This window comes from Prunus mume, linkage group LG1 (genome assembly GCF_029339155.1).
Source record: "Prunus mume cultivar Tortuosa linkage group LG1, ASM2933915v1, whole genome shotgun sequence".
NCBI classification, from domain to species: Eukaryota; Viridiplantae; Streptophyta; class Magnoliopsida; order Rosales; family Rosaceae; genus Prunus; species Prunus mume.
Genome location: NC_142698.1, coordinates 29,057,009 through 29,072,734, shown reverse-complemented (window position 1 = coordinate 29,072,734; position 15,726 = coordinate 29,057,009). Strand labels below are relative to the sequence as shown.

The 15,726-nt window shown below is 35.4% G+C and overlaps 1 protein-coding gene across 2 annotated transcripts; it reads right to left on the bottom strand.

The window, feature by feature from the left end:
- Nucleotides 1-2,370: 2,370 nt before the first annotated feature.
- VPS41 (vacuolar protein sorting 41) lies at nucleotides 2,371-15,248 on the bottom strand. 2 transcript variants are annotated; one of them, XM_089044071.1, is made up of 19 exons: nucleotides 14,825-15,248; nucleotides 13,159-13,428; nucleotides 12,893-13,072; nucleotides 11,000-11,266; nucleotides 9,670-9,805; nucleotides 9,489-9,579; nucleotides 8,442-8,544; nucleotides 7,465-7,568; nucleotides 7,263-7,356; nucleotides 6,960-7,115; nucleotides 6,812-6,874; nucleotides 6,596-6,661; nucleotides 6,020-6,220; nucleotides 4,837-4,914; nucleotides 4,638-4,757; nucleotides 4,425-4,505; nucleotides 4,229-4,314; nucleotides 3,294-3,375; nucleotides 2,371-3,208 (listed from the first exon to the last, which is right to left on the bottom strand). In XM_089044071.1, exons 1-19 carry the CDS (start codon nucleotides 15,092-15,094, stop codon nucleotides 2,768-2,770), a joined length of 2,889 nt encoding a protein of 962 aa, XP_088900197.1. In that variant the 5' UTR covers nucleotides 15,095-15,248; the 3' UTR covers nucleotides 2,371-2,767. The 2 variants fall into 2 exon arrangements, with proteins under 2 accessions (XP_088900197.1, XP_008226836.2); XM_008228614.2 differs by having other exon boundaries at nucleotides 9,670-9,802.
- Nucleotides 15,249-15,726: the final 478 nt, after the last annotated feature.

The following is a 15,726-nucleotide window of genomic DNA, read 5'->3' as shown; positions in this document are numbered from 1 at the left end:
ATAACTATGGACTAATGGTGCAACACAACACCCAATTGAGTGACCTCTGCAACTAATATTTGAGTTGAGTGACCAAAATGTAACTCCGAGTATAGTTGACGGACCATTACTACAAATAACCTTATTTATAAATATAAGCGATAGTTTAAACTATAAGGAAAAAGTAGATTTCACACACTGCAAAGGTGTCATAGGGGTTTGAACATAAGAGTAAGGGCTGCAATCATGCTCTCTAGTTTTTAGCAAAAACTTAGCTAAAAATATATATAACCTATTTTATGAGCTCTTTATAAACTTTTAACTCCAATCATACTCTCTAGTTTAGGGAGTCATAAATGCTATAACTCTATTTTAATTGGTCCATCTCTATAAATATATATATATATATATATAAATTAGTTAGCATTAATTAAAGGTTTAAAATACTCATAAAATAAAACAGCATTAAATTACAGGGAGCCACTAGAAGTTCTTTCTCTCTTCTCATATTTAGAAGCTCTTAGAAGTCTCCCTATTTTTGGAGATGGATAAAGAGCATGGTTGGAATTATATTTTTCCAATTCCTCCCTAAAATTTGTCTAATGAGGTGATTTAGGAAGCCCATTATAGATGCTCTAAGACCATTTGTATGCAAGTCAAAGCCTTTTTTCCCTAGGCTAGACCCAGTTGGCCAAAACGGTATTCTTTTAGGTAAATATCAATGTTGCTAGTTTTTGTCTATCAAAAACAAGGTTGAGTTTGAAATTATATGCATTGGCTAACTCATGAATACAACCCTTCCCTACATAATAGTTGTAATTTTGTGCCTTTATGTTTTATGGCCCCGTCATATGCCTATAGATAAGACTAATGTATATTTAAGTCTAACCCGTATATAGGTCACCTTTCTTGTACATATTCTAAGAGCATCTCCAACAGATATGTCAAATTGTCACATGGACATGAAATGACAAAAATTGAAAGTTAAAATTACTCTAATTGAGCAGTCAAATCCTACGTGAATTTGAAGGCTAGGAGAGATATACCAAAACCTATTCCATGTGATATCAAAGTGAATAGAACTTTTTCCTACAAAACCGACTAAGAAAGAGATACCTAAGAGCATCTCCAATGGAGATGACAAATACAAAACACCTAATTTGAATTTGATCGTTGATGTGGCTATTTGACATGTATAACTTTATACTCCACCCGAAATGTTAAAAAAATACTAAGATTTTACTATTATTTTTCAATAGGTTTTAAAAACAATAAAAGCTGGTGAGGCCAAAAGAATTTTTAAAAAATCCGATGGCACCAATCAAAGACAACAAACAGTATTAGTAATTAAAGCTAAGTGGGCCAATGGAAATAAAAGATTCAAAACAAGGAAATAACGCCTCGGTATGTTGGCATCAATTTTGACGTCTTTGCTCCAGCCTTCTTTTTTATGTCAGCAACGACAACTCGGTTGGATCTCCAAGCAGCTTCAATTGTTACCATTTGCCATGCCCCTTGTCATTTAACTGGTTGGTTGGAGATGCTCTAAGAGTTCGTATATTATTTTTCTATACATTAACGCATGTGAGACATTCGTAACAAGGTGAGAGTTTCCCACATTAAGAATGAACCGAAAAACACGATGTGTACATGGATAACCTTATATACTTTTGTATACTTTTGCACTTCCATATACTCTCTCTCTCTCTCTCTCTCTCTCTCTCTATATATATATATATATATATATATAACTGGAATACGCATGTTTTATCATCTCACAAGTAGGATGACTTTATAAATTTCTTCTGTTCTCTTTTGGTTACTAATTTGTTCAAGTACAAGTTTTGACGACCATCCAAATTTCAGTGAATGATGCCAGTCATGACATTTGCTTTGGTTTTACGTTTCTTACCTTGAAGGTGGAGTTTTCAAGCTTATGGAACGAGGATTAGAATTTTCAAATAGAACCAAGGGACTGATTTGCAATTGTGAAGTACCAAATATGGATGGCATTGAGTGTTGGAAATAACCTAATCCTCATGCAGTAACCAACCAGGAGACAAGCAAACATAAGTCGTGTGACGTTTATTTATCCAAGAAAAATGTGTCATTTAGTCATATCTATGTTTAAATCGGTCAAAAACAGATGGATTCTATTCTATTGTATTTGAGTTGCCAACAGAATCTAGCCCACTTGAAATGACCTAAACCCAGGCTCGAAGCCTTTCCTAACTTTGGCAAACAAAAAACAAAAATTGTATTTGAGTTAATTTTTTTGATAATAAGCATCCTTTTAAAATACCAATATCCACTTGGCTTTGCGTTCTATCAGTAAGCTCTGATCGATCCATATCAAATAGAACATCCAAGATCCATATTAAAATAAACAAATTTCAACAAGATGAGAAAACTCTCTGCATTGTTCAAAGGAAGAGATAAAATTCAATCAATTATGACAACAAAGAAAATACTGAAATTTATTGTTCGTCTGACTCCACTCAAAACCCTCTCTACTACTACAGCAACGCAGGTACATATCAACTCCATCTGCAATGTGCACTGAAGAAACTAGGCCTGATGGCAACAATCCTCATAACTCACCAAGGAATAAAAGCCGCTTTACACAATAAATATGTATAACTATGATACAAGAATTGACACCAAAAGCACAACAAAAGAAACGATAAATAGAAGCCGCACACTTGCATGTGCACACAAAAACTTGGAACCCGAAAAAAAAAAAATTAATAATGAGCATGCAACATTGAAAGCACCATCAAGCACACCATCACTTAACTCGACTAGCAGCAGTAGTACATAAGATACAACGCATACGAGAGTCACCCGATTGGGTATCATCATCATCTTCTTCCACAACACTATCATCATACTCATTATCTGCTACTCTGTCACTGGAAGTGGCCCCACTCCCTTTTATTCCACTAGTATAGGTGGAATCCATAAGACAAGTCATGTGATAAGCATGACAGCAAAAGAAAACGATGACATTAAGGCTTTGTATAGAAAAGGGATCGAAACACATGCAACACCTTGCACCACCCCTAGGTTTTGATTTAACCTCCATACTTCTCACACCTGGTGATTTCTCTATCACCTGAGAAGCCCTACTATCATTCCTTTTCGTCCGTGCCTCGTCTTCTTCATTGCTCAAGTAAATTCCATGTATTGCCTCTTTGTAGTATTTGACCAAGAGGTTGACAATATCAGCCTGTTTCCCCAATTACACCCAGTCTCAGAATTTTTACACCGCGCTCTATTCAAATCTAACAAATTTAATTGGAAGACAGGAGTACCTTAAGGATATCATTGCACCCATGTCTTAGAGATGTTTCAGTCCTGTAATTGGTGATGATTTTCACTAGGCGATCCCTAAGCCTGAAACCGAAAATTGCACAAGGTCAATACAAATACTTCTATAAGTTCAGAACCTTCGTATTTATCACTGACAAATATCCAGGTTATGTTATGTCAGAGTATAGCAAGTTCCAGCATATATACAACACAGATGTGTATACATAAGCACATACGAAAATATGTATATACGTATCCATACGAGCTTCCTATACACTAAGACGTATTACACAAAGATATATGTTCAAACTTGCTTCCATATGTGCAATATGTGTGTGGGTGTGTGGGCATATGGATGCATGTTTAATACATACATAATGCATGCATATGTTGCACCAAACATCTTTATTTATGTCCATCTGATATGGATTCTCCTTGTCATGGCACAAGCTGAACAACTTTTTAAAACGTATCGTTTGACTTTCACTGCCATATAAAAAGAAAACATGGTAGTTCTTGGACCTGTGATATACATATATGAATGACATTGAAAATCAAGCAATCTAAAGACAAGAAAAGGATCTCTGTCTACGTGTGTGTGTATTTATTTATCTAATCTAAAGATGCTACTCTTTTCTTCCATCTAGAGGATATCTACACATGAGAGCGAGCATGAGTAAAAAACAGGTCAGGACTTCTAACCAAAAAAAAATGTAACATAATTAATGCTATGATTTTGCATCCGAGGCACAAGATTTTACCACCAGAACGGATGTCAACAAACATTATGAAGAATCCTGTAAGTTTCATTCTTAAAATGCCAACAGTCATTTATGCTAGGAATTATAGGGAAACAAAGAATTCTATTAATTAATAGAAATAGGAATATAAGAAAGTAGCATTAAAACGAACACCACAACATTCTGATCAAACTGACCTAGGAATCTCCAACCCATTAGGAACCATATTCACTATATATAGAGGATCTAGATTTCCAACTGTATGCTCCAATAGCACGCCTACCTGTCAATTAGTGGACGAAATTTTAGAGGACCTTGAAGAGGACAAGTAGATATATCCAATTACCACAACGTAGATAAACACTAGATCTGCAGACTAGGGAGAACAAATACCATTTCAGGTTTATGAAGACACTGCTGAATTAATTCTTCCCAAAGTTCATCATCATGTTGCATATTTACAAACTCCACAGCCTGTACACAGCCATAACATTCATCGTTATCACCCCACACTTCACAGTAAAGAGATAAAAATAACCCCAAAGGAATAACCGAAGCAATCTGTTGAAAGAAAATCCTCTTCCACATTAAGAGGACATTAGGTACCTCTTCAATATCCCCAAGATTATTTATGATTACAGAAAGGGCTTGTTTCGCATTTCCCATTCTTCCAAGAATGAAGACTTGCTCCCTCAAAAGGCCTCTTCCGATACAAATTTCATATGCCTGTGAAGTATATTCAAATAATCAATTCATTGAAAAACATTAAGTTTATCCTAATTGATCATTTATTAACTGTTCAAACCTTCTCAAGTTTGTAATGTTGACTACTACGAAGAAAAGGAAGTAGCATCTTTGAATCGTAGTCTGCATAAAGCTCTACCTACCACAGTAAACAAACGACAGCACAAGTGTTAAACAATGTGCATAAAAGAAAACACATAGATTAAACTTCACCAAACAGCACAAACTATTGTGATAACCTAACACAAGCTATTGCACAAGAAAGAAAAGAGTACAACCTCATACAATACATCATGTAATAATTGAAATAGATATCTTAAGGAAGCCTCTTAAAAACAAACCGCTGATGCAAACTATATAGTACCTAATACTTTTTTTTAAGCAATAACAAAGATCTGCAACTTCAGTTTCATTCATTGCATATTGAAACGATGAAAGCAAGACAGTAACATCAAGATCTAGTCCTAAACAGCAAACCCAGTTGTTTCTTGAAGAACTTGGAAAATACTTGAGTACAACATAATGGCAGGTCAGATTCAGCCACAAGTGATTGAAGAAATAATAACCACATTTTAGATGCATTAGGATTTAGGTGAGTTAGTGATCAGTTTACGCATAATGAGGTGGAGGGCCACCTTTGTAGGAAGTGCACGTAATAGGCGTCTGAAGAAGATGAGACAGAAGAGGTAGGAAAATGTATGAAATCAATTCATAAAACTCATAGTACCTAGGAGTAGCAAAAAGAAGGTAGAAAAGCATAAGATATCTGAAAACAAGAAAAGCTGCATCTGCTTTTCCATGTGAACCCCTGCATAATCTTGTTTATCACAAATCCCAAGTGTTCAAATTGCATGAGAAAGCACTCTTTTTCTTCAACCAAAAGAGAGGGAAATGAAAAGGCATGTATCATGCATTCATGAATCTAGTAAACTTATAAAGAGAAAATTTTAATACAATATCCAGGAGGCTGCAAGAGTTTCCAAAAGATCCCAGAGACCCAGTTGATTACAAATGTGCGAGTGCAAGTATTTCATTTGTCTACCCTGAACTCAATTTTGTCCTCGTCTTAATAAGATATATAGAATATTTAACAGACGTAACATCTTATAGCCTAGAACAACTCAATTATATCACACAGAAACCATTAATGGAGTTAAGGCAATAATTATATAAGTAGCTTCATCACACATACAGAAACCGGTATAATCACATGAACAAATAAATTATTTCAGCTTCCACAATACCTGCATATCATGAAAATCCTTTCCAGCATGAGGGTTTGCTTCAAATAGTGAATGCAAATATGCATGCAAGAAATATCTGGAATCACACTTGTCACTTGCATTCAAAAGTTGTTTGACCACTTCTGATGGAGTAATTAAATCCTTGTTTTGAATCAACAAAGGAACTGCCTGCTTGCAATCTAGCATCATCAGTTGGACAACCTACAAGCGCACAAGCGACAATCACCCACAATAGAAATTAGCATGAGACAACATGATAGAAATTTAAAACAGTGACAATGTTGATAATTCATCTCTTGATGAGTTATCTACATTGCAAGTTTTCTATGTTAGATAGAAAATTATTATGTTGCTATTGATACCAGGGCCAAATTTTTTGTTCTGAAATTGTGAAGGTGGCCTCTAGAAAATCAATGCAAAATCCATAAACATTTGGAAAATCAAAGCAAGAAAACCCAGATAAATTTTTTAAACACAAATTTCTTCTGTTGATTGTTAACAAACAACTATAACAGTAAATACAGGAACAATAAGTTCCAACTTACAATATATAAGTTGTGATCTTATTCACCATACCTTTTCCCGAATGGAATCATATAAATTGTGCTTTTCGATGAAGGAAAATATGTCTGGCTTCAAAAGCTGGAAATAGAAAAAGAATAAAAGAAAATTTAACCAATTAGATATCAACTTTCACAAAAATCCTATGAAGATGTTGATATTCTGTAACAGATTCTAATTGTAGAAGTGCTTTGTGAATAAATGGCATAAATATGCATCAAGAACACTTACATCAGCATATAGTGAAAATGCTTTTTCATATTGCCCATCAATCACGTACAACTCTGCTAGAGCCTAAAAAAGAAAAGGGGTGTCTAACAAAATCAAAATTATCATAATATTCAAAATTCATATTCCGTATCAATAATTTCTGACTGACCTCCTTAAGAGCATCTGTCATGGACGATGTATTCAGCTGAGGTTCTATAGCTGAGATAACAGGCAATGAAGAATAAATCACCGGTGGCCAAGATTTAACAGTTGACAAGAGCTCCGTATGAAAAGATGGATTTGTAGCCAGCGCTACCAGAGCAACCTAACAGCACCAAGAGAGAGAGAGAGAGACAGAGACAGAGACAGAGACAGACAAGATAACATATGATAATGCAGTTGGCAAATAAATAAAAAAGTGTGACACAACTTTAGCAGTTCACAGAGGTAATGGAAAATTGTCCTCACAAACCTCATAAGCAGTATCACGTAGTCTTGGGTTTTCTGTTGGTATATATGGGACTAATACTGGAAGCTGACGCAGATGAGCAAAGTGGAAAACCCATCTGTGAAGCATATTCCACTGCCAGTTATTTTGAAGAATTGAATGACACTAGCCAATTATTTACTGGGAACAATGTAAAAAACGGGTTATATAGAATGGTAATTAGTACCTTTCCCATGCTGAAGCAGATCCTCTCAACAATTTGGGACACAAAGATGCGGCTTCAGCATATTTTCTTTCCACAATCAAATTATCAAGGTATCTAGAACCAACCTACAAAGAGGAGAAAAAATTGAACAAACTGTGCAATTAAATCAACTAAATTACATGGATTTTAACAGTGCAAGTACAAGTGAAATAAATTCATCAATTACAGAATAACACTATATAAATAAAGCTAACGCATGCACGTGCAACAGCAATACTAAAGAGCCATCAAAGCAGCATCCAAAAAATTTACAAGGGAAGAGAGAAAAGCAATAAAATATAAGCCATGGTGCTTCAAGCCGCTCCAAAAACTTTGTTCGCTATATTACTTTGGTCATCATGTGCACGCAAGGTACATAAATCTTAGAAAGTCTTTCCATGTTTCTTTGGTTATATTTATTCTGTATTTAACCCACCCAATAAATAAAAAATAAAATGTGAACGAAACTCTCTAAGAGAACATAGAAATATTCTTTTAATATCTGGAGTTGTAGAAGTGAAGATTAGTTTCTAATTATTCAATGAACATCTTGCATTTCATAAAATTTAGAGGCAATATAGTCCTTTTTTCTGATCGAAAGGGCAATAAAATCCTTATGAAGGCCATGATGTCAAACTTTCAAGCATTAAGATATGTTTCACATGAGGATGATTATAATGATTTTGCCTATGGTTCATAATCTCATAAAGCCTCCTAGCATAAAAAAGAAAAAACTCATAAAACCAAAGTGCATAAGAAATTAAATGATCTATATTCATATGACCCAACTGATTTAACTGTACTTAAATCTAATAAACAATGATACTACACGATGTTAGCCAGACGGGTGAAAAATGTGTAACTTGAGGAAGAAAAGAGCTGCTGGAATGCATAAGCACAGAACATAGACACATTATCATCTTTTCTATACTGTGATATGAGAACGAACGAATTCATGCCTCATCAAGAAGTTCACTCCGTCCCTGGCCTGCTTCAACAGCAGCCAAAGCTTTTTCATGCCAACCATGTTGAAGAAGCCAAGAAATATGATCTTCAGCATCCCTGAAAAGAATATATGCATTCATGTCTTGAACAAGTTAACGACATCCCGCTTAACTTTATAAATACTACAGTTGCATAAAACTCGACATGTACTCCTCCACTTAAGTACCCCCTCAACTTCTTATTCAATTAATCTTAAAGACAAATTAACACTATCACTATACAAGTATGGTAAAGATTTACAGTGCTAATTAATCACCCAACTAAGCTCCTTCCCTGAATCATCCTTGAGTCAGGTGTCAACATAAGAAGGCAACAATTCAAGGATGTATGTACAAAATATAAAATAGTAAATCTAGAAGAACAAGAGTTTATGATTTAACTCAATCCTTATGGGCTTTAGTTTCCTCAGATTTTAGGGATTGGTCCTTTCATGCTATTGTATCTGATTCTTTATCTCGGCTGGAAACTTTGGTGTTTCTGGCCGGAACTCCAATTCTTTTTGTCTAAGATAAGGGTTAAATTTTCTCATATCTATAGGGAAGTTAATTCTTTCAGCAGACTATTGGGCTAAAAAAGAGGTGAGTTTCTGATTTCTTTGGATAGTTTAACTCAAGAATCACTTTTACATGATGGCTTCAGTTTGGTAGTTTAAGGGGTTGGCTGCTCTATTGTTTTGGCTTAAATGATGCTCTGTGTAGCTCCTTCGTTTTATTGTTTTAGTTTTCAGTCTTGGCATCTTCCTGAAATTGAAAAAAAAAAAAAAAGACAGATACCTTCCTTTTTTGTACTAACTATGTTCTTAAACGATAACTTTTATATAGATGAGACAGTAATACGACATCACTCCAGGTCACAAGCACCAAAAATTTACTTATGACACAGAGATCGATTGATCACTATGGATCTTGAGAGTAGATGGAGACTATTTACTGTATGTACTTCAAATCTTCATACAGAATTTACTCTATAGACAAGCACAAATAAAAAAATACAGCACTGACCTGGGTTTTGCAATGACAACATCCTTTGGGGATACAATATAGTACAGTGGCTCATCACCTTCAGCCCACTGACCACCAGCATAGCTGCTACCTAAATTCAAACTAAAGGGTTTTACAGCTATATAGATGTAATTATTCTGCTATTTTTAGACCATGAACTTCAAAATTAAAGTATGTTAACCTGAGAAAGGAGCATGAGCAAGGGAATAGTCCTTTGCTTTGTAATGCTCAAAGCCATGTACAGGTAAAGCATCTGTTGAAAGCTCATCATTATTCCATGTTACAATACGTACTTCTGGTCTCTGTGCATTTCCCTGCTTCAAATAAATTATAATTAGAAACAATAACAGAGTTTTCTTTTGATTGGGCAGACAATAAAAGTGCAGCAAAATCAAAAGAAACCACTTCATAATACAGCATCTAATTAATAAAATGAATTATACTAAAAGGGCTTTCTTTTTCTCTCTTCTGTTTCCATTGAAAAACCCCATGGACCATCCCTGTACTAAATGCCACTTGGTTCAAACCCTTAAACTCAACTTCCCAATAAGCACACAAAAAACTTAAAGCACCAACATAAATGACAATGTATTGGTAGGAACACGTTATCCTGATGTGAAAATGAATTAAATTGCATAATGAAAATGTATTAGTAAGACTATGCATTATCATGATGAGAAGGAGTGAATTACACGTGATAACATCTGTGACGTACAAACATGATCATGATCAAAGAAAAAGTGAATGTTTTAGCATTAAGAGAACGTATCTGTTAGACATGTATGGCAATTCAGTTTTTGCTAACATAATTGTGTAGTAATGGGTTGTGGTTGATAGATCGCAACAAAAGCTTTCCATAAATATAATTTTCATGAAAAATGGACCTGTATAATGAATGTATGGTATTTTAAAGTTGTTTTAAAAAATGGTACGTTTGTAATTTTTTATTTATTTATATTTAACCTATATAGTGTCCGACTTTTCTGCTTAAATTTAAAGGTTTAAAAGTCATTGGATAAGCTAATAAAAAACATCTACCAATAACCTAAATCTAAAAATCCCTTTATTATAAGCACCAAAAACACGCACAAATAAGTCAGCAAAAAATTATGGAAGCTAAATAAGGTGAAAAGGGGATATCAGGAAAATAAGTTAAAACCCACAAACAAAAAAAAGGAATTTCCACCAAGAAATTAAACAAAGTTTGATCTTAAACAATAGGTTCCAAAAATGCAGACACAGCAAAGTGTCTAATCCAGTCCAACCTGTTGGCTGGCTCGTAAATGTGATAAATTGTATAAATGTGAATAAGTGGGTATAAAACATTAAACAAAAAGGGTCAATACACATTTTCATAAAGCATAATGAGCCACCTTCAAGGAGAAATCACACTTCCAGCAACTTAACAAAAAAAAAAACAAAAACAAAAACAAAAACAAACGGAGGGGACATAAAATAAAAATGCAGAGTAACAAGATGTATATCATACAGCATGAGGCAAAATAAAATACCTGCCGTGATGGAACAGAGCTACTAAATTCCTTCTCCCCGTCTTCTTCACCAGGGATATAGGCTAGAACGACCAAAGAGTCACCAAAAGGAGCAATCCCAGAAATGAAATAGCTGGTCTGAAAGGATGCCACGATATCCACCTGGTTCATATTAGACATTGACATCGAGACATGCTTAACTGTCCCATTGGCTGCTCTAGACTGATTTGTTTTTATCGACGTTATTTTGATTGATGTTCCCCAGCCAATGACCAACAATGTGTCGTCCTGAATGTGATGCAGGACAGTGAGAAACCCATGAAAACAACACCATAACTACTTTATTTAAGGGACTAAGAAATAGAAATGCAAACTAGGAAAGAAGGTTTGGCTGCCATTTTTCACATTGAAAAATTAATCTTATATAGTTATGAGGATGATGTGCTAAATATTCTAAGGTTAAATCAGTTTTTAGAGTCATTAATTGTAAAATCTAGCGTTATAATGTGCAGGTGTAGAAATGGAATATCACATTTTTCCCGTGCAGAAACTCTCATTATATTAGTTCTTTATGGGAGACAAAACTTTCATTGAAAAAGGAACAAAAGTACAAGAATAGTGTACAAGGAGTCCACTCCTAAAAAGGATTACACGCGAAACCTGCAACCAACAACTCTACCCTAAGATAGATACAACAAAGACCAGAGAAATGCCCCCAAAAAAAAAAACTACTAAGTAGCTGCTTTTCCTATGATAAAACAACAGAAAATGACAGGTCTCTATACTCCAAAGCAAACCATGCCCAAAAAGAAGCCCAAAGTCGAACTGTCCTATAGGCACTCCACCACCTCACCAGGCACATTCTCAAACACCCTCCTATTCCTTTCAAACCATATAACCCAAAAAAATTTCATCACAGCACATCTCCCCAGAGCTACACCCATCCTCCTTCCCCCAAAAAAATTTAAAGTTCTCACATAGAAGTGCATTACATGACACCAAAATACACCAATATAAACTTGTCCCCTTGAGCAGCCATGGCCATAAAGACAAAGCCGCTCGACAATGAAGCAACAAATGATCCACTGTTTTATTTGCGCCAAGAAAAAACAGTGTCTAAATTTGACAATTTCCCATATGTACTTACGCCAAGTAATTTTTTTTTTTTTTAAAGAGTTGTGAGAGGTTTGACTGGCTTAGGTTTTACTTCAGCTGTTAAAGAACTATTAGATACCTATGATATTTGAGATTCCAATTCCTCCCAATCGTTTCTCCGTTCCTTCCCCAATTAAAATCCTAAAACAGTAAATTTTGCTACTACCTTTATCCCTCCACTGCCCCTTGAAACAGCATTTACAATCCCAAAATTACCTGCTGCTCCCGAATTCCAGCAATCTTCTATAAAGTCCCTTCTACGCTTTAAATTTAGGACCTCTTTGGAAATGCTTTTACAAATGATAAAAGCGCTCACAAATAATTAAAAGCACATCTGGTAGCGCCTCGCAAAAATATTAAAACTGCTTCTGGGTTATAGAAGCACAGCTTAGTTCTTTATGGAGCAGCACATGACAGCTTCCAAGCACATTTACAAGAAGCACTTGCCCTTTAATAAAAGAATTCATGTGCTTCTAACAAAATTTCTTCCAGCTGAAGAGCAAGTGATTAAAAGCACTTCCTAAGAAAGCACTACCAGCTGGCCCTTAATCTTTCATGTTTCACCATGATTTCATTCTGCCGAATCACACAACTCTAAGACTCAAAGCTCCAAGTGCACCCTTGACCAACCCCAACAAAAAAATAAAAAAATACAAGCACCATATGTAAGTTCACTCCCATGCACCACATCAAAAATTATTAAAGCATGGTCCACCTATTTACCACGTGTGCCTGTAAATACTATACTCTTTCACTAACCTGCCAAACTAGGTGAGGGAGCAAAAGTTCAGGTCGTGGGCTTCCTCGTGGTCTTTCAATGAATGTTATACGCTGATCATTTGCAGTATCGTATACTTTCACACCTGCATCATTAGCCCAAGCAATGAGACTTGTTCTCCACTTCACTGCATGTATAGGACCTTCACCAGAATGCAAAACCTAGAAAGACATATTTGCTTTAAGAAATTAGAAAGCATACTGGGAAAATTCTTTTTGACATGCAATAATATTAGCTTAGTACAAACCTGATCTCTAAAGCCCAGCCATCTTTTTGTATTATAATATAAATGACCAGCTAAACCACCAGCTGCAAATCTCCTAGAAGATTTTTTTGCATAATCTGGATCCAAAGCAATAGCCTTCATTGGGCGATGATACTCAAACCTCATTTTCTCATCAGTGAAAAGGCTGTTTATTACAACAGACCCATCGTCTGAACAGCTTCCTATATATTCACCTTCTATGTCAAAGCTAAGATCATTCACTGCAGCAGTATGAGCAGGGAATTCCTTAACCTGCAACAAAGCCAATCAAGTACATGATATTGTCTTCAATGATAAATCAGGGGCCAAATGCAACAATCTTTCAACCTTAATATGATATGAGACCCAAAAAAAAGGTCACTGATCCTACAAATTAATGAATTGATAAAAATATGTCAAAAGAGAGTTAAAATTTAAACCAATCCGCCCGCCCCCCCCACAAAAAAACACAACATAAACACCCGCTCTCCAATAAATCAAATAAAGAAAGTGGACAGACCCACTATTTTTAAATTGAATGCATTGGCAGAAGAAATTTTATGACAGTAATGCTTAGAAGGCAGACAACAGAAATGCTTATTTTATTTAATTTTTCTGTAAACCACATAACCATAAAGTAGTAGAGTACTAAATTACTACTCTTTTCTTATGAAGCAGAAAAAAGATTATTAATTGATTTAAAGTGGTACCAATTATACTGTCAAACATATGAACATGAAAACTCGTGCGTAATTAATTCTGTTTTAAGTGGACATTATATATTCTCTAAAATCATGGTGTTGATTGCTGCACTTGCTGCGCGACAAGGTCCTCTAACTTAGAGCAAATTCAAACATCTCCAAGGAACACGTCCCATCTATTGTATATAAATGTATGCCTACATTGTCGCACGGACTCTATCTATGTCTAAAAGAATTAACAAACGTGATAATGCAACAGATAACAACCAGATAAGTAAAGGATTTACTAATGGCAGTAGCCTATATGAAATGCAAATTCGAAAATTAACTACAAACATCGCAAAGAAATCATATCGGTAAACCACCTACTAATATCACAAACAACCTACATTGCTTGTCGAGGTTAAACGTTACAACTCTAGCCTAATGCAGAGGTAATTGCCCAATCAAAAAATAAATGTTTTTGATTTGAAGGTTTTAGGAGAAGTAGAATTCAATCATCATACAAGGAGTGTAAGTTCAACAGAGCTGAAAATTGAATTGGCACAGAAACACTTGATTCAGATTTTTTTATTTTTTATTTCGTAATTTGATTGGGCAGGCAATAAAAGTACAGCAAATTCAAAATAAACCACTTTACAATACTGCATGCATATAATTAATAAAATGAAATTATACTAAAAGGGCTTTCTTTTTCTCTTTTTTTGTTTCCATTTGAGCAATTGAAAACCCCCATGGACCATCCCTGAACTAAACTCCACTAGGTTCAAGCTCTTACACCCAATTTTCCAATAAACCCGCAGAAAATTTAAAATTATCAAGAAAAACCAGATCCAGCCAGCTCCATTTTGATCCAATACAAACTCAAATCCCACGAATGACACTAACATAACCTTCAATACAATGATTCCAAGAACGACTAATTCAGAAGATAAAAAACTGAATTGAAGCCAAGCTCAGTCCCTCACCTGATTCCCTAGAAAATCGAGAATATGAACGGTGCCCCCGTGAGTTCCGAGCGCGATCATTCGTTCCGCGACGGCGATACACGTAGCCACATCGCTGGTCAACAACGTAGGAATGCTGCCTCCCATTCGCTGGTACTTTAGCCTCGGCTCCTCCTCCTCCTCTTCCTCTTCCTCTTCCTCTTCTTCCTCTTCTTCCTCTTCTTCTTCTTCGCCCTCTTCCTCTCTCTCATCGTCTCCTTCTACGCCGTTATCTGGCGGAATCGGAGCCATTGTTATATACCTCGTCAGCTCTTCTCGTGGATGTTCGTCGTCTCAGAGAGAAGAATGATTTGAGTTTCAGAGTTGAGAGTTGAGGGAGAGATCTGTTTGGTTTGAGCTTTCTTTGTGTTTTTTTTTTTTTTTTTTATAATTTGGGGTCTTTCCCATTTAACGACGATTGGTGAGTTATTTACAAGGCGACAAAAAGAGTGACGAATGCAGCATGAGCGCCACGTGTATAGAATGTGACTTTTCACTTGGGTTGGGGTCGACTCGTTGTGTTAGTTTTGACCTGTCACTTGTTGACTTTATGGGTCATTTTGCGAAGAATCAATAATGAAGGGAATAATAAACCCAACTTTTCATAAGTTAACCTAATCCTTTGATGAATTTATATTTTAAATTTTATTCTTAAATAAAATGATCATAAACGACATAATTGAATTTAAAAACAAATTAAGAGCTCGTTTGGGAGTGCTTCTTCCCGAAGCGCTTATGCCATTATCGCTTATGCCCATAGCACTTATGACATAAGCGCTTCTACAAAGAAGCAGTTTGTTGTTTGGATATCACATTTAAAAGTGCTTTTACACTACATAAAAGCGCTTTTGATATTTTGTTGAGTGTTTGGCTAACACAGTAAA